This window comes from Pongo pygmaeus, chromosome 19 (assembly GCF_028885625.2).
Source record: "Pongo pygmaeus isolate AG05252 chromosome 19, NHGRI_mPonPyg2-v2.0_pri, whole genome shotgun sequence".
NCBI classification, from domain to species: Eukaryota; Metazoa; Chordata; class Mammalia; order Primates; family Hominidae; genus Pongo; species Pongo pygmaeus.
Genome location: NC_072392.2, coordinates 6,886,534 through 6,905,188, shown reverse-complemented (window position 1 = coordinate 6,905,188; position 18,655 = coordinate 6,886,534). Strand labels below are relative to the sequence as shown.

The following is an 18,655-nucleotide window of genomic DNA, read 5'->3' as shown; positions in this document are numbered from 1 at the left end:
AGTGTTGGGATTACAGACGTGAGCCACCACGCCCAGCCCTCAATTTCTTTTCTAAGCCACAGGGATAATGGGGAAGAGGGAGGTATGTGGTGGTGGCCTGGAGAGCAGATTCCAGGGTTAAAATGCCTTGGGTCATCAGAGCTCCTGGACACTCTCCTCCACTTCCAGGCATGACTCCATTCGGCCAACCCAAGCATATGGGCCCCAGCTCATTTTGAGGTTGTGATTATTATCCAATTTTCTTATTTGATTTTATCTCTAAGGGACAGTTTTGTTTCCCAAACATGTGTCTTCAGAGAAGAAACTTAGGAGGCAACACTAGAGATGGTATATAAAACATGATAAGTCTCTTGGCCTTTGATTTTCACAGTTGATTCACAGCTCAGTGAAGCAGGAACTCCCGGATCCTTCAAAACTCCTGGGTCCTTTAGAAAAGGTTAGGGGAGGCTGGGTGCGGTGGCTCACGCCTGTAATCCCAGCACTTTGGAAGGCCAAGGTGGGTGGATCACAAGGTCATGAGTTCAAGACCATCCTGGCCAACACGGTGAAACCCCACCTCTACCAAAAATACAAAAAAAAAAAAAAAAAAAATAGCCGGGCGTGGTGGCTCCCGCCTGTAATCCCAGCTACTTGGGAGGCTGACGCAGGAGAACTGCTTGAACCCGGGAAGTGGAGGATGCAGTGAGCTGAGATCACATCACTGCACTCCAGCCTGGGCAACAGAGCAAGACTCCGTCTCGGGAAAAAGGAAAAAGAAGAAAAGGTTAGGAGAGTAAAGGAGAAATAAGAGTCCTTAACAAAATACAAAGGGTTGGCACACACATTGCAGGAGCCCCAGGCCTGCCCTAGGTGGAGGCAGGTCAAGAATCTTAAGGCACTGTGGTTCTGTGGAGACCAAGATGTGGCAAGAGAAGACCTGGAGATGTCAAGCTCTGGCTTTCCAGGCCTGACTCTGTGGAGTTCAATCCTCTTCCAACCCCTCCTTGGGCAGGGGAACTTTAGTATCTAGTGCTTCTGTTACAAGGTCCTGGGGCCTGGAGGTAGTAGCTGAGAAGCAGGAGAAGAAGTGGGGCAGAGTGAGGAGAATTCCACTCCCTGAAAGAAGGCAGGCCCCAGCCACCACAAAAGAAGCCGTGTAGTTGCCTGTCACATCCCGGAGGTAGCCTAGGTCCAAGAGAGAAAAAGAATACACATGAGTGATCTATTTGCTGCGGCTGATGGCTCAGATACATTTTTGGGTGGAGGGAAGACTTATCATCTCAGAGGAGTTGGAACTCCCATGGAATAGTTGGATAAACTTGAGAACTCTGGTTTCCCAAAAGGGCCTCAAAAGTTAATTTCAACCACCTCCCCGCCTTCAGAAAGGACCTCCAAACCAGCCTGCAGGGATTTGGAGATCCCGATTGAGTCAGGCATACTTGTGCCTTTCTTTCTGGCAACTGTGGCCTTTCTTTTTTTTTTTTTTTTTTTTTTTTTTGAGACGGAGTCTCGCTCTGTCGCCCAGGCTGGAGTGCAGTGGCGCGATCTCCGCCTCCTGGGTTCATGCCATTCTCCTGCCTCAGCCTCCCGAGTAGCTGGGACTACAGGCGCCCGCCAACTGTGGCCTTTCTAAAGCTTCAGTTAATGGGTAAGAGAAGATAAAGGTCTGAAAGTTCTGGCACCCTGAGCCAGCAGAACTTTGACCAGGTGCCTCAGATACCTGGTTTGGGGCCCAGTAGGCCAAAGGAAAGGGTGCACACTGGAATGATACGTCTGTGTCTGGCCAGGTTCTGCCAGGTCCTCTGAAAACCCAAGCCGTAGGCACCCTGCCAAGGGTTCCACTTAGCTTCTCTTTGTCTTTCCACTCAGACTTTCCCAGCCCCAAGTTCTTTGCCCCATGGACCCATTTCAGGGATGCTATGGTTGGCCACGCAGGCTGTGTACTGTACTACATCAGAGGGCAATATTCATATACACTGTAATGAGAACAGTACTCTCCCCTAGTTGTGCAACATGGCAGCTCTCACCCCCTGGGAACCCCATTCCACTTACCTGACAGAGGAGGCCCCAGCAGCCCCCCGATGCTCTCTATCATCTGCAACAGTCCCAGGCCACAGTAAATCCTTCTAGTCCCTATTAGTTCAGGCAGCACGGAGAAGGCCAGTGGGGCCAGAGCCCCTGATGTGAAGCCGTAGGCCACAGCCAGAGCCACCAGGGCTGTGGGAGCCTGAGCTACAGGGAACAGGGCTAGTGACACCCCAGTCAAGGTGGTCCAGAGCATCAGGAGTCGTGTCACAGGCCCTGGGACTGCATCTCCCAGCCATCCGGAGACCACACGCCCCACGAGGTCAGAAATAGCAGCAACTGAGAGTAGGAAGGCAGCAGGTAGTGGGTCCCAATCCAGGTCCTGGAGATGGGCCACTAGGTGGAGGTAGGGAATGAAGTAGCCAGTGTTGATCAGGGTGAGGGCAACAGTGTAACGGAGGAAGGGGCCATGATGGAGGAGAGAGGTGAGTTGGGCCCTGGGACCACCCACAGCGGGGTCCTCAGCCAGGGAGGGTGGGCGAAGGAGAGCACCACAGGCCACCAGATGGAGGGAGAGGGCAGACACCAGCAGTAGGGACCCCCTCCAGGCATAGTGGCTGAGCAGCCACTGGAAAAAGGGGGCAAATGCGAAGGAGGAGAGGCCCACGCCTGTCAGTGCCAGCCCGGTGGCCAGGGATCGTCGGCGAGAGAAATAACAGGACAGGCAGGCCAGGGTCGGAGCGAAGGTCAAAGCCCAGCCAGAGCCTGTCAAAAAGGAAGAAGTGGTGTTGAGAACTCTTAGGGAGCTCAAGGCACCCAGTAATCCCCACATTGCCCAGCAGCAGAATGTAGCACTTGCTTTGGAGTCCCACAGACCTGGGATACAATCTTGGCTTGGATACTTTATAGCTGTGTAACCTTGTGTGTTTTACTTAACACTCCCAGCCTCAACCTTGTCAACTGCAAAATGTAATAATACACTTTTTGGGATTGTGGAAGATTAGAGACAAAGTTTGTAAGGTAACTAGCACAGAACTTTGGAGTTAAACCTGGGCTCTACCATTTCTGGCTGTGTGACCTTCATTTGCCAAGTTGTATAAGCTTTAAAGCTTTTCCTCAGCTGTAAATAGAATAATGATATCGATTTCACAGTCACAGTACCTGGCACCTTTTTTTTTCTTTTTTTTTTTTTTTGAGACGGAGTCTCGCTCTGTCGCCCAGGCTGGAGTGCAGTGGTGCAATCTCGGCTCACTGCAAGCTCTGCTTCCCGGGTTCACACCATTCTCCTGCCTCAGCCTCTCGAGTAGCTGGGACTACAGGCATCCATCACTATGCCCGGCTAATTTTTTGTATTTTTAGTAGAGACGCGATTTCACCGTGTTAGCCAGGATGGTCTTGATCTACTGACCTCGTGATCCGTCCGTCTCGGCCTCCCAAAGTGCTGGAATTACAGGCGTGAGCCACCGTGCCTGGCCCCTAGCACCATTTTATAGTAATTCTTCCTTTTACACTCCAGTCCCACTAGCCCTGGGCTTGTATACTTGGTTTCATCTTTTTTTTTTTTTTTTTTTTGAGACAGGATCTTGCTCTGCCGCCCAGGCTGGAGTGCAGTGGTGCGATCTCGACTCACTGCAACCTCAGCCTCCCGGGTTCAATCGATTCTCCTGCCTCAGCCTCCCAAGTAACTGGGATTAGCGCCACCAGGCCCGGCTTTTTGTAGAGACGGGGTTTCACCATGTTGGCCAGGCTGGTCTCAAACTCCTGACCTCGTGATCCACCCGCCTCGGCTTCCCAAATTGCTGGGATTACAGGCGTGAGCCACGGCGCCTGGCCAGGTTTCATCATCCTTGAATTTCCTAATTCCTCACCATGTTTGTTGCTTTAGTCATTCCTATTAAGAATTCCCTTCTGGGTACAGGTGCTAACTAAACTTTCCCTCAGCTTCTCCCCGAACCCTTTGGAAGGAGCAGGAAGGAGGTGAACATCCAACGATCTAAGCATTTGACTCTCCTGCTCTTGTGCAGGCTCTCACCTGACAGCAACCCAATACTCAGGTATAGGTGGGTCAAGGAAGTAGCGAAAGAGGCGAGCAGCATCCCCAGCGCAGCCAAGATGCCTCCAGTCATCACCACGGGCCTGGGCCCGAACTTCGTGCTCAGGGCACTGCCTACCGGGCCTAAGGAAGTGGAAGGGGCGCTGCGAGAAGATCTCAGGCGTCTCCCCGCCCCCAGCGTCTCCCGCCCCTAGCCCTTCCACTTCCCAGTCGCCGCATTCCCTCTCCCTTCCGAGGGTCGCAGTCCGCCAGATCCAGGCGCCGCACTCACTCCCAAACTGCTGCACCGCGATTCCTATGGAGGCGATCCAGGAGACGCGCGCTGCCTGCTCCTCAAACGCCGCCACAAACTCCACGAAGAAGACCCCAAAGGAGCGGAGCACCCCGAACACAAGCGCCGACTGGAAGAACGCTGAGAGCACCACCACCCATCCCCAGCCCCCGTCGGGGGGCTCGGTCCTGCGCGCCATCTAAGCCGTAACAGGGCTGCTGCCACCCAGAGCCTCTGCGGGAGCCGGGTTCTGGACGCCGCCCCTCTGCACACCCACCCCCGCTGCCGGGTGGCTCGGGGCCGAGAGGGGTTGGAGAGGCAGGTAGAGAGGAAGGTCCCGACGAGGCGGCGAGAGGCCCCTGCCCCTTTTCCCAAGGGGGGGCGATATAGGACTGAAGACCTGGCCCGCGATGGCCGGGCCAGAGTCTCCCGGGGGCGTGGTTCCGCGAGCTCGGAGCTGAGCTAGTTCAAGCCCGGGCCGGATCGGTCCCGGTTCCGTGTTCGGCTGGGAGCCAGAGGGCGGAACTGCGTTTGGGCCACACCCCTGGAGCGCGCTAGTTTCCGTGTAGATGATCTATTTTATCCCTGAGGTGTCCGCGCCGGGCCACCCTGGCCGACATCCACGTCCAGAGCTCGCCAATGAGGACGCGGGGCTCCCGGGCAGGGGCGGAACGAGAAGGGCAGGGCGGGATTTAGGCATTGTTGGGGCCCGGCAGTGAATGGGCGCATGCGTAAGGAGGGGCGGTAGGAGGCTGACTAGGTAGGGCCCCACGTGACTCGGGGACTGCTAGGAAGCTTCCGTCTCCTCTTCACCTAGCGGGCCAAGTCATCCCCATTTCAGCACCCAGAGCCACACGGAAGGGTTAGTGGTGGGTAAACTGGGTCTGGAGAGGAGAGGACTCTCTTGCTTTAATGAGGGGTCCAGGAATTGCAAGGCCCTATTGGGGGTAGGGGAGGGGTTAGGAGATGAGACTCAAACGAAGTGTCTGGCGCAGCCCCTGAAGCCACTAGGCACGCAGACCTAGAGGCCTGGATCCCTGAGAAGTTCAACGGCTAAGGGAAGAGAGAAGGGGAACGTGTTGGACTCCCGGCGTTCATTTCTGTAGTGGGAACTCGTTCCTGTCACTTCTGTTCCCACTAACAGGAAACCTACAGGTCACAGAGACCAAAAATAACTGAGGAGAGGAAGGGCGGCTGTAAGCTCACACAGGGCCCCACCAACACCACCTACCTCTTCCTCACTGGGGCTGGAACCTTTTCCTCTGCCCTCTAGTAACAACCACTTCCTAACCACCTTTTTTGATCTGATGGTGGGGTAGACTAAAGAGACAAACTATGACCCTGGCTACTGGAGCAGTCAGCCCCCTCCTACCCAAGTAGTCCTCAGGCCCCTAGCAAACAGTCCCCAGTCCTTCCCAGTCTCCATAACACCAATGGCTTGGATTTCCTCTTCCTTCATTATAAGCCATACTTCCCAGGACCCTGACCTTGAAACCGTGGACTCAGGGTTCACTCCCAGATTACTGGGGAAAGCAGCAAACAAGAAGTGAGGCAGGGAGGGAGGCTGTATAGTCTTAAAAAAATATCGAGCCTTAAATAATTTTATATGTGGGAAATAAAAGTAATCATCAATAATACACACATAATACTTTCTAAGAGTCAAAATGTCGGCTGGTGGGGAATATGCCAAAGATACAGAAATTGGTGTGGCTGTATTACATAGTGATTAAGAACTCGGTCTTTAGAATCAGATCACAGTTCCAGTCTTGTATTTATTTATTTATTTATTTATTTATTTTTATTTATTTTGAGACGGAGTCTTGCTCTGTGGCCCAGGCTGGAGTGCAGTGGCATGATCTCGGCTCACTGCAACCTCCGCCTCCTGGGTTCAAGTGATTCTCCTGCCTCAGCCTCCCGAGTTTCTGGGATTACAGGCTCCCACCACAACGCCCAGTTAATTTTTGTATTTTTAGTACAGATGAGGTCTCACCATGTTGGCCAGGCTGGTCTCCAACTCCTGACCTCAAGTGATCCACCAGCCTTGGCCTCCCAAAGTGCTGGGATTACAGGCGTGAGCCACCGTCCCTGGCCCACAGTTCCAATCTTGACTTCATTACTTAACTCGATCAAGATGCTGAGTCTCTCAGTTGGTTTCCCCATCTGTAAATTGGGGATAATAGTACCTACTATTAAGTGTTGCCCAAAGGGTTCAGTTAGAAAATCCATGCACTAAAATGCTTAGTTTATGTCCTGACATGCAGCAGGAGCCAAGTAATATTAGCTTAGCTGGTCTTATTGGTCTTATTTTCAACAGGGGATAAGCTGCTGTAGTGGGAAGTGAAGGAAGGTTTTAGTTTAGTGTTTTTTTTTTTTGGTTTGTTTGTTTTTGAGATGGAGTTTTGCTCTTGTCTCCCAGGCTGGAGTGCAGTGGCGTGATCTCGGCTCACTGCAACCTCCACCTCCTGGGTTCAAGTGATTCTCCTACCTCAGTCTCCCGAATAGGTGGGACTACAGGTGTTTGCCACTATGCCCGGCTAAATTTTTTGTATTTTTAGTAGAGACAGGGTTTCACCATTTTGGTCAGGCTGGTCTCGAACTCCTGACCTCAGGTGATCTGCCTGCCTGGGCCTCCCAAAGTGGTAGGATTACAGGCGTGAGCCACCACACCCTGCCTAGTTTTTGTTTTTTGATTAAAAAAAAAAAAAAATCGAATCCAGGTCATGGGTTTAAAAAGATTGAGAAACAGCCACTGTGATGGTTTGCATGTTACCTCCAAAAACTCATATCGAAACTTAATCCCCAACCTGGCGGTCCTGAGAAGTGGAAACTTTAAAAGGTGATTGGATGGGATTAATGGACTAATTAATCCCCATGAATTAGCCCACCATAATGGATTAATAGGTTAACAGATTAACCCCATCATAAAGGACTAATACGTTAATAGATTAATGGGTTATCATGGGAGGGAAATTGTTGGCTTTTTCAGAGAGATCTGAGCTAGAACATTAGCATGCCCAGCCCCCTTTGCCATGTGACACTCTGTGCCACAGAGAATCCATATCAGCAAGAAAACCTTCACTAGAGGGTGAGGCCCCTGGACCTTGGATTTCTCAGCCCCCATACCATAAGAAATAAATTCATTTTCTTTATAAATTACCCAGTTTCAGATAATCTGTTGTAAGCAACAGAAAATGAACTGAATGAGACAGAAAATTGGTACCAAGAAGTGGGGTGTTGCTGATAATGAATAACGGAAAATGACGAAGTGGCTTTGGAAATGGGTGATGGGCAGAGGCTGGAAGCATTTGGAGGAGTAGGCTAGAAAAAGCCTGGATTCTGGTGAGGGCTTAGAAGACAAGAAGACTATGAAAAGTTTGGAATTCTTTAGAGATTGGTTAAGTGTTCATGACGAGAATGTTGATAGAAATATGGAAGCAGCTGGGCGTGGTAGCTCATGTCTGTAATCCCAGCACTTTGGAAAGCTGAGGCGGGCAGATCACGAGGTCAGGAGACTGAGACCATCCTGGCCAACATGGTGAAACCCGTCTCTACTAAAAATACAAAAATTAGCTGGGCATGGTAGCACGCGCCTGTAATCCCAGCTACTCGGGAGGGTGAGGCAGGAGAATCGCTTGAACCAGGGAGTCGGAGGTTGCAGTGAGCCGAGATGGTGCCACTGCACTCCAGCCTGGGCGAAAGAGTGAGACTTCATCTCAAAAAAAAAAAAAAAGAAATAAAAGAAATATGGAAGCAAAAGCCATTCTGATGAGCTTTCAGATGGAATTGAGGAGCAAGGTATTGAAAACTGGAGTAAAGGCCATCCTTGTTATGAACTGGCAAAGAGCTTGGCTGAACTGTATCCATGCCCAAGGGCTTTGTGGAAGGCTGAACTTGAGAGTGATGAACTAGGGTATCTGGCAGGCAGAAGAAATTTCTAAGCAGCAAAATGCTGAGGCTGCTGTGTGATTTCTTCTAACTGCTTATGATGATCTCACAGAGAAAAGAGAAACAGAGTGGAGAAATTTGGAAAATTCTCAGCCTGGCCATGTGGTAGAGAATGAAAGAGCATTTTCAGGAGATGAATCCAAGGGTGTGGCCAAGCCACTGCTTGCTAAAAAGATTAACATGGCTAAAAAGCAGCCAGGTGCTATTCCTCAAGAAAATGGAAGAAAGTCCCTCAAGTCATTTCAGAGGTCTTTGAGGCTGGCCCTCCCATCACAGGCCCAGAGGCCTTGGAGGACAGAGGGTTTCAGGGGACAGGCTCTGGGTGCTCTCCATGGGCTCACCGCCCAGGGCAACCTCAGGACTCTGCACCCCACACCCCAGTGTAGCACTCTGTGGCCACCCCAGCGTAGCACTCTGTGGCCACCCCAGCCTGGTGGTGGCTTAAGCAGCCCCAGGTGTTGCTTGTTTGTGTGTGTGTGTGTGTGTGTGTGTGTGTGTGTTGCTTGTATTGAAGCTCCAGAAGGTGCAAATCGTAGACCTTTGCTGCATCCTTGTGGTGCTAATTCTGCAGTCTTGCAGAAAGTAAGAGCTGTGAAGGCTTGGCAGCCTCCACCTGGATTTCAAAGGATGTTGTTGAAAGCCTAGGGGCCCAGGCAGAGACTTGTCACAGGGGCAGAGCCACCTCAGAAAGCCCCCACCAGAGCAATGCCCAGCAGAAATGTGATGTTGAAGTTGCCTCAGAGAGTGCCTGCCAGGACAACGCCTATTGGAATTGTGGAAGCGAGGCCACTGCAGAGCCCCCACTGGGGTAGTCCTTGGTGGAGCCATAGGAACAAGGCCAATTGCATACAGTCCCCAGTAGGGCAATGCCTAGTGGAAGCACGTGGCACCACCAGGCCCCAGAACTTTGGAGTCACAGGCAGCAGGCAGCGCCCCCCTCCCCCCCAGGAAACTTCAGGCACCAGACTCCAACCCACCCACCAAAGCCATAGGGGCTGGGTTGCCTGAAGCCTTGGGGATCCCACCCTGTGTCCAGGAGGCTCCGTATGTAGTCAAAAAAGATTATTCTCTACCTTTAAGTCGTAATGTTGGCTGGGTGCGGTGGCTTACGCTTGTAATCCCAGCACTTTGGGAGGCTGAGGTGGGCAGATCACGAGGTCACGAGTTCAAGATGAGCCTGGCCAACACAGTGAAACCCCATCTCTATTAAAAATACAAAAATTAGCTGGGCGTGGTGGTGGGCACCTGTAATCCCAGCTACTTGGGAGGCTGAGGCAGGAGAATCACTTGAACCTGGGAGCCGGAGGTTGCAGTGAGCCAAGATTGCGCCACTGCACACCAGCCTGAGTGACAGAGTTAGATTCCTTTCAAAAAAAGAAAAAAAAAGGTGTAATGTTGGCCCTGTTGGGTTTCACTGGGTTTCAGACTTTCTTGGGGCCTGTTTCACCCGTTTCTTTTTGCCTTTTTCTCCCTTTTGGAATGGGAATGTGTACACTATGCTCGTTCCCACCATTATATCTTGGAAGTAGATAACTTGCTCCATAACTTGGAAGTAGATAAGTAGCTCACAGATGAGACTTTGATGCTGCAATGAGCGAAGACTTTGGGATTATGGGAATGGAATGAATGTATCTGTATGTGAGAAGCACATGAGTTTTGGGGGCCCAAGGACAGAATGCTATGGTTTGCATGTCTCCTCCAAAAATTCATATGGAAACTTTTAGTTTTTAACATGACGGTATTGAGAGCTGGGGCTTTTAAGAGATGATTGGGGGCTGGGCGCGGTGGCTCATGCCTGTAATCCCAGCGCTTTGGGAGGCCGAGGTGGGTGGATCACGAGGTCAGGAGATCAAGACCATCCTGGCTAACACGGTGAAACCCCGTGTCTCTACTAAAAATACAAAATTAGCCGGGCGTGGTGGCGGGCGCCTGTAGTCCCAGCTACTTGGGAGGCTGAGGCAGGAGAATGGCTTGAACCCAGGAGGCGGAGCTTGCAGTGAGCTGATTGCACCACTGCACTTCAGCCTGGGAGACAGAGCAAGACTCTGTCTCAAAAAAAAAATAAAAGAAGATGATTGGATCCTGAGGGCTCTGCCATTCATGGATTATGGGTTATCATGGGAAGGGAACTGGTGGCTTTATAAGAAGAGGAAGAGAGACCTGAACTGGCAACGTCTGCACGCTTGCTACCCCACTAGGTGATACCCTGTGCTGCAGAGAGCCCCCACCAACCAGAAGACCATCACCAGATGTGGCCACTTGACCTTGGGCAAAATTTTCAGTGTCCGTAACTGTAAGAAATAAATTCCTTTTCTTTATAAATTGCCCAGATTCAGGTATTCTACAATAAGCAACAGAAAACTGATTAAGACAACTACAAACTTTCAAAGCAGAGATAACTGACTTTTTCACACATGAGGAATTTAAGGCCCAGAGGAAGGTAACATCAGAATTAGTGACCTCTGCACCCAGCACACACACAGGACAGGGGAAAGGGTGGGAGAGATGCATGCACTGGACCCTGGATAGATTCAAGATACCCTTGCTGGGGGTGGGCTGGCATGTTAGTTCTAACTCAGTCTTCTCAGTGCCACCTCCAGCCCCTGTGGTCTTTAGGGGACCCAAGTCCTATCCATTTTCCTTGGTGATGGAGGCATGTCCCGAGCATTAAGATCCCCAGCACAGATGCACGCCCCGGCCTCTTGATATTATTAGTGGCTTCCTGGTTTCTCCCTGCCGCCTCCACACCTCAGGCAGGAAGTGACTTCAGAGCGGCAGGATGCAGGTGGCTCCGGAGAAACTTCATGAAGTCACTGGTTCCTACACAATGAGCAGGAAGGCAAGGGCAGGGAAGGGGACAATGAGGACCATTTAAAATGTTTGGTGGGAAGGGACAGTGGAATGGTACAGAATCCAAGATGTTATCCAGGAGGAAGAGCTCTCTTCCTTGCTCTCCGAGTCCCCCAAGGCAAGAACCCAGGACACAGCAGGCAGCACAGAGAGGCTTCTTTATTCCAAGGATCAGATCTTGCAAGATCTAACATTTCTACCCCCAGGCATTCTCCACCTGCCCATCCAATCTGCTAAATAGAAATCATCGTTCCTTCTTACAGACTCCTCCGCCTTCCCTTCTTCCTTCTTTAATTCTGCAATGGGGCCATGGGGAGAAAGAGGGAAGAGGGAGAAGAGTAGCTTTCTCACTAATCCCCAGGCGACAGCCACTAGAACTGACTTATCGTTGAAGTTCTACCCCACAAATTCAAAAGTGCTTCTTACTTTCTACCCTTGTCCCATAATCAAATAGGCCCCAGGCAACAAGGGGCAGAACTATAAATCAAGGCTTCAGGGCTTCTTCTAACATTTCAGAGACTCCACCAAGCCAAGAGGCAACCCCATTCCTCACTTTTTACCTACCTGGCCTACACCAGCAACTGCACCCCTCAACCAACCTCTTAATCCTACTTGAAACTTGGTCAACTAGAACAGGTCTTTGGCCTATGGGCTAGTCAATCTTTTACATCTGTAACGCCAACAATAATCCCAACCAAACTACAGCAAACCCAGAATGGAACTCAGCCCCTTTTCTTTTCCTATGGAAGGTTCTAATGCATTCACTGGTTCCAGACAGGAATGCAGTGATGGGAAGACCAGGTCACAGACCCAGCTTTTAAAAGGTAAGATTACCAAGCACCATCGCTTCTAGAGGCAAAGAAGGTTCTGGCATCTGGACACTTGCCAGAAGATGTCCAAAACCCACTAAAGGAAGAAGGGGCTCAACTCAATAGAGAGAACCCCAAGTAACATTCAAACCCAGATGCCTCTGTAGTAAAGGATGGGTTAACACTGTTTACCATCTAATCAAGCTAAAGAGTTTCATGTTTCTTCCCTAGGCCATAACATTCATAGAGACTGGGCAGAGTCAGAAAAGGTCACGTCATCTCTGATAAGGAATGTCTGATCTCTGCCCCATGGAGCGATCAACTCAGTGCTAAGAACAGGCCCCCGTGGGAGGATGATGGACTCCACTTGAGCCCTGGTGGGTCTCTACCATTATAGATGGATGCAGCAGAGCCAAACCCAAGTGACCAGATTAATGGGACATTTTAGATTCTGGACCATCTTGCAGAAAAAGCTGCCAGCCTCCACTTGGAGCGATACGGAATCCAGATACAGAATCCCCCACACCCACAGCCTCCAGGAGGCATTTATTATTACCTCCATTTTGGGCTCAACGTAATAGTTCCTATCACTCTTGAAGAACAGAGAAATGTCTGTATCCATTTCTAGACTGCTAGAGAACCTACAACATCCAGAATACCAGACAGGGTTCCTGACCCAATTCCACAATCCCGCATGTTCCCAGAGCTGCCCTAGAACAAATAAAGGTTCCAGACCTAGAATTACAGGGGCAGGACACAGAGAACCCCTTTTTTCCATTTTAAACAAACTAACAAGCAAACAAACAGGAGAAAGAACAATTCTAAAGAAAAAAGTTATGACAGAAATAATATAAAATACCCAAGCCAAAGGAGAGAGCCAAGGGCTAGTAATCTCTGCCAGCAGAGCTGTGATCTCACCTTCTGTGTTTCTGGTCACTTTTAATCACACTTGTGGAAGAGGGGAGTGGGAAATGCGATCGAATGAAGGCCCTGGTGCCACCCAAAACCCTCAATAAATTATATTTACAGATAAACTGAATGCAATGGGGGCCACAGGTGGAGGGCTATTCCCTTAGGGAGACCAGGACTCCAATCTCTCCCCTTTCCCAGCCCCTAGCTAGCTCTCTCCTCAGAAACAATCTGGCTTGTGGGGAAGAGGTTTTGACCAGCAAAACAGAGGCAGATCTAGCCAGGATCTGCCACCCCTGCTCTCCCCAGTGAGAAATTAAGATGGTGGCAATTTCTGATGCCAAAGTAGCCTTGTACACCCCTGTGCCCAAGCCCGATAAGGAAGCAAGGCCTGGGCCTGCAGCTTTCCCACCCGCAGGAAGCAAGTGGGGTCTGGGCCTGCGCTCAGCTAGGGCCCCCCCAGAATGTGGTAGTGCACTTTGGTGTTGGTAGCAGCTCCGTGTTTCTGGCGCAGATGCAGCCGCAGTTGACTCTTGTGCCGGAAATGCAGGCCACAGGGGTCGCACTGTGGGAGGACAGCCTAGTCAGGTCCTGCCCCATCCACAATCACCTTTTAGGTGTTGAGCCAGGGGGCTGTCCAGCTCTCCCAGGAGGGAACTATCCAGCGGAAGATCAGCTCTTTGACTCTCACATCCCCCCAAATCCTCAGGGGTGGCTGAGGGGATAGGCCCCGCCTTATTTAGCAAAGGTTTTCCCACTTGTTAGCTCCTCTCCGAGAAAACAGCGCTCAGCCCAGGAGCATCACTTCCATACCTGCCCATCCCAACTCCCAGCCTCCACCCCTTATTTGCTTGGACTCTTCCGGCCACCGCTCATTTCTAAGAGATCTGGGGACAGCCAGGCCCGCACCTCTCAGAGCCCACCCCTAGGCAAAGGAGAGGTAATTCTAAGGCACTGGGCAGGCCAGGTTGGGTACCCACGTGGTAAGGCTTCTCTCCGGTGTGGATGCGAACGTGGCTCTTGAGGGTCTGCAGGTGGCGGAAGCGGGTTCCGCAGGTAGGGCAAGGATAGGGCTTCTCCCCCGTGTGGATCAGCACGTGCGCCCGCAGATGTGCCACCTGGGAGGGAGGAGACTTCAAGTCCTGTCTCTGGGAGGAAGAGAACCCTCCCTATTGGCCCACCCCACCTCTTGCAGGTTTGCCTTGGAAGCCACTTGGAGGCTGGCTCCGTACCTGTACAAAGCGCGAGCCACACGTCTCACACTTATAGGGCTTCTCTCCCGAATGGATGCGGCTGTGTGTTTTCAGGTTTGCTGGCCGGTTAAAACGGGCTCCGCAGATTGAGCAGTGGTAAGGCTTTTCCCCTGGAGGCAGGGAAGATGGCAGGTCAGGGACTTTGCCCTAGGACAGCTGTGGGCTTGAAGGCCAGGGCCCTCTCTTCCCCTACCTGTGTGCACTGTACGGTGACTGGCAAGGTTGCCCTTGTAGCGGAACGAAGACCGGCACAGCTGACACTTATAGGGTTTGTCTTCGTCCCCAGGAACCAAGGGGTCCAGCCCCGATGAGCACCCTGCCACAGCCTCACAGTTCTGGCAGCTGAAAAATTCACTTCCTGGGAAGGGGAGTGGGTAACGGCAACCGTAGTTACTAATGAGGGCTATCTAGGTACTACTGAATCCTCAAACCACATAGTAGCAGGCTTTCTTTTTCCCAATTTATTGTTAAGACTTCTGGGGCTGGTTTGACTTGCTCAAGGCCAAGTAAGAAGATAGTAAGATGAGCGAGATCTGACTCCACATCTGTCTGATTTGAGTACTCAGCTAATCTCCTCTTCAATAGCAGCGGTGGGGGCCAGGTGCGGTGGCTCACGACTGTAATCCCAGCACTTTGGGAGGCCGAGGCGGTCGGATCACAATGTCAAGAGATGGAGACCATCCTGGCCAACATGGTGAAACCCCATCTCTACTAAAAATACAAAAATTAGCTGGGTGTGGTGGCACGTGCCTGTAGTCCCAGCTACTCGGGAAGCTGAGGCAGGAGAATCGCTTGAACCTGGGATGTGGAGGTTGCAGTGAACTGAGATTGCGGCACTGTACTTCAGCCTGGCCACAGAGTGAGACTCCTTCTCAAAAAAAAAAAAAAAGCAGTGGTGGTAGGTGGAGGCCCCTGCTAGTGGGAGAAGTTTTGTTTCTCCTCCTGTTGTTTTTTTTTTTTTTTTTGAGACAGGGTCTTGCTGTGTTGCCTATGCTGGAGTGTAGTGGTGTGATCTCGGCTCACTGCAATCTCCACCTCCCGGGTTCAGATGATCCTTCCACTTTAGCCTCCTAAGTAGCTGGGACTACAGGTGCGCACCACCATGCCCGGCTAATTTTTATTTTTATTTTTTGTAGAGACCACATCTGACTATGTTGCCTAGGCTGGCCTTGAGCTCCTGGATTCAAGTGATCCTCCTGCATTGGCCTCCCAAAGTGCTGGCATTACAGGCATGAGCCACCATGCCTGGCTAAAATCTCCTCCTCACTTGCAACACTCTGAATGACAGCCTGCCAGAGAGGCCCTGACAAACTTTGGGCTGACCATTCAGCTCTGAAAGGGGATAGGCCAGAAATTCTCAAACTTTGCTGCTCATTGGAAGCACTTGGAGAGCTTTAGAAAAATACTGATGACTCGTCCCATGTCCAGATATTTTAATCTATGGAGTGTGACCTGGGCAGTGGGAGTTTAAAAGCTTCCTAGGTGATTCTAATTTGTAATAAAGTTTAGGAACCATTGGAATAGGCCTTTCTGGGAGGGTTTTTGGCACAAACTTGCCTGGAGCAGTCGCGGGAGAAAAGCCAGGAAAGAGGTGCTCTTACCCTGTAGTGGACGAGCCCGCTCAGAGGATGATCCAGAGGTGTCTTGAGCCTGGGACGTGAGGAGGTGGGGGGTACTGGCTGGAGCCCCACATTTGAACTGCACAGTGGCAGCAGTTGGAGAGAGCCTAGGCAGATGGCAAGGAAAGGGTTAAAAGAGATTGTATGGTTGCGGGGTGGGGGTTCTCTCCTGGGAAATTTGGAGCCAAAGGCCTGCCCTCTGAGGGTGAGCCAATATTGTTGACCAATAAGCCACATCCATTGTACTGCCCAAGTGCCACCCTGCTGAATAAACCTGGTCTCTGGCCAGCTCCTTAAGGTGGGCTAGTGTCTCTGAAACCCACCCCCTATCTCCCTTCCTCCTGATGACCATCAAGGCCCAATGACTCTGTCTTCTAGCTGAGGCCAGCTCTGACAAATTCTTGAGGTTCTAGACTCTGTACCTGCTCTGGGGACCAGGAATGGGTCCTTCTTCGCTGCTGCTGCTGCTGCTGCTGCTGGACGCCTCATCTCCACTGGGGAGCCTGGCTTGGGGGCAAGGTTGACCAGAACTCCTCTCCCCCACCAGGCTCCCTGCTTGGGAGGCCTGAGAGTTTAGCACGATGTACTTGTACTTTTTCCAGTTGCAGGCCTTGGGGTCGGGGCTGGCTGGACTAGGGGGGCCTTGACTGCAGCTTCGAGATTCAGTAGGTGGGTCTGGGTGTCCCTCGGAGCGCCTGGGACTGCCTGGTGGAGGGGCCGTTGGGGGTGTTGGGGGTTCTGCTTCCAGGGGGCGCAGGGAGATGCCCAGAGGTTCATAGCTGGGGAAAGTGTGATGAACGTTAGTGCCATTTCCTAAACTCTGCCTTTGCCCTTAACACCTCATCCACAGAGAACGCCTAGCCAGGGTCCCTCACCTGGCCTGGATGAAGCGGTGGCATGCCTGGACCACGTGCTCCATCTGCAAATAGGTGGCGGCCGCAAGGACTGCTGGTGCAGTGGCCGGAGAGAGGCGCAGGCGCGAAGTGTACATGAAGTCCAATAGAGGGGCGAAGCCTCTCGCTTCGGGACCCCCGGGCAGAGAGAGCACGTCCACCCCGACTCCCGCACGGCCCCGGAAAATTGAATAGAAGAAGCCACTAGAGAGAGAGCAGATAGGTCCTTTGGGGGCTGGGGAACCAAGGGAGACACGCGCAGCTTCAGGAAGCCCCGCCCCCTGAAAAGTCCCGCCTCCTCACTATCGCCCCGCCCCCAATTCTGGGACGCTCCGCCTCCTGCTTCTGAAAGACTTAGCTTCGGATTCCCTCTCAACGTCCTTGTGGTCCCAACCCTTTCCCATTTGGCCCCGCCCCGGGCCCCACCCCTCGAACCTGCAGGCGATGAGAACTGCCTTGTGTGCTCTGAGGGGTTGCCCGCCAACCAGCAGCGTGACGTCAGTGAGGATCCCGCGCAGGCGCAGCTCGTTGAGGTTGCCCAGCACGTCGGAGGAGTGGCGAGTGAACTCGCGGACGTAGCCCAGCGCTCCCTCCGGGGCGGCGGGGGAACCCATAGCGACACAGGCCTGTAGAGGCCGTGGAAAGTGCTCTGGATCCAGGCAGTCCTAAGACGCCTTCCCTCCTCTGTTTGCCTTTTCCTTCCGAGGTGCAACTAGAGCCAGGACCTCCAGCCCCTAGCCCCGGCACACGCAGCCTCCCTCCTAATTCTTCTTGTTCATTCTGCCCTCTACGACACCCTCGCTCCCTTGCCTCTTCCAGATCCCACAGCGCTTGGAGCCAGTTGAAGGTTCCACACCACGGCGTCGTTGGCGAGCGTGGGGAATCCCGCGCCCATCGCCCTGGGTTCGACTCCCAGTGCCCCTCCAGCACCGCCACTCCCCTCTGCGCGCCTGCGTCTCAGGTGTCCAACCCTGCCTAGAGATCTCACGGCCTGCCGTCCACACACCTCCAAATCCCAGCCGAGGCTCCCTTCCCCGAACTACGGAATTCTGCGTCTCCTATCTAGTCCCCAATCCCTAGTTTAGCCCAATTTCTGGGACTCAGGCTTGCTGATGGCAAGCTCCACACAAGCTCCAACCCTCTTGGGGGACCCAGGAGTCTGGCTCCCTCAGTCTCTTTTTCTTACCCCCGTCCTGCAGGGGCCGCGGCTTCTCTTCTTAAGGGGGGCGGGGTCTCTCTCCCCTCTTGGCCTCGGCTCCTTTATCTGGCCGGGATGTCGGGGGCGGGGGTGGAGGTGGGGTGAACGCCTGGGTCTGTATCCTTCCTTCCTCCCTCGCTCTCCAGATGGCGAGCCCAGGGCGGGGTCTCCGTCTCGAGGGCGGGACCTCAGAAACAAGGGGTGGTCGTAACGTAGGGGGTCTTGGGTCACTGCAGGTGGACACGAGGACGGGGATATTGGAATTGGGGAGGAGGTTAGGGATATGGAGGTTGGAAATACGGGAGTCTGAGTCGTCGGAAGGCCTGGGTCAGTGCAAATTGGTGTGTTGGCTTTTGGGAGGGTTTTCCAGGAGCCAACCTTTGCTGCAGGACAAAGTGCATACGGCAACCCCCTCTCCCCCTCTTGTACTGTGCTAAGGGAGAAAAGGGGGAGCCCGACGAGACAGCAGGTTTGGGCAGACGACAGTGGGCTCCCGTAGGGTCTCAGACGGGGAGGGTGTGGTGTGAATGACAGGCCACTCTATCCGGGCCTACAAAAAGGGGGGCTCTGGCCGGGCGGGGTACGGAGAGGGCGGATATGATTTCTAGTTGGTTTCCTTCCATTGTCCTGCGACCGGACGGCTCCGCCAGCTGCTTCCCCTCGAGGAGGTGGGGAAAGCCCCGAGGTGGGGGTGGAGGGGCGAGAGACGCTCGGGAGACCTGGGCGTCCGGCCTCTCTCGCTCCCGACTCTCTTCTGAGTCCTTGTAGGGATCCAGAGAGATGGACTCCCGCCCAAAGCCCTCTCGCTTTCCCCCAATCCCAGCTCACGAGGGCCTCGGGCACCCGCCGGT

At 52.7% G+C, this 18,655-nt stretch overlaps 2 protein-coding genes across 3 annotated transcripts; both read right to left on the bottom strand.

Annotated features, from left to right (window-relative positions):
• Positions 1 to 325: 325 nt before the first annotated feature.
• SLC16A13 (solute carrier family 16 member 13) lies at positions 326 to 4,969 on the bottom strand. Its single transcript, XM_054459084.2, has 4 exons — positions 4,329 to 4,969; positions 4,037 to 4,180; positions 2,032 to 2,769; positions 326 to 1,164 (listed from the first exon to the last, which is right to left on the bottom strand). The coding sequence occupies exons 1-4, from the start codon at positions 4,525 to 4,527 to the stop codon at positions 962 to 964; spliced, it is 1,284 nt and encodes a 427-aa protein (XP_054315059.2). The 5' UTR covers positions 4,528 to 4,969; the 3' UTR covers positions 326 to 961.
• Positions 4,970 to 10,682: 5,713 nt separating this feature from the next.
• BCL6B (BCL6B transcription repressor) lies at positions 10,683 to 17,878 on the bottom strand. Of its 2 annotated transcripts, none has more exons than XM_054459033.1 (9): positions 17,793 to 17,878; positions 17,042 to 17,232; positions 16,589 to 16,810; positions 16,136 to 16,492; positions 15,696 to 15,820; positions 14,288 to 14,452; positions 14,074 to 14,204; positions 13,822 to 13,959; positions 10,683 to 11,093 (listed from the first exon to the last, which is right to left on the bottom strand). In XM_054459033.1, the coding sequence occupies exons 2-9, from the start codon at positions 17,218 to 17,220 to the stop codon at positions 11,076 to 11,078; spliced, it is 1,335 nt and encodes a 444-aa protein (XP_054315008.1). In that variant the 5' UTR covers positions 17,221 to 17,232; positions 17,793 to 17,878; the 3' UTR covers positions 10,683 to 11,075. The 2 variants fall into 2 exon arrangements, with proteins under 2 accessions (XP_054315008.1, XP_054315006.1); XM_054459031.1 differs by lacking the exon at positions 10,683 to 11,093 and adding an exon at positions 11,106 to 13,406.
• Between the last annotated feature and the right edge of the window lie 777 nt (positions 17,879 to 18,655).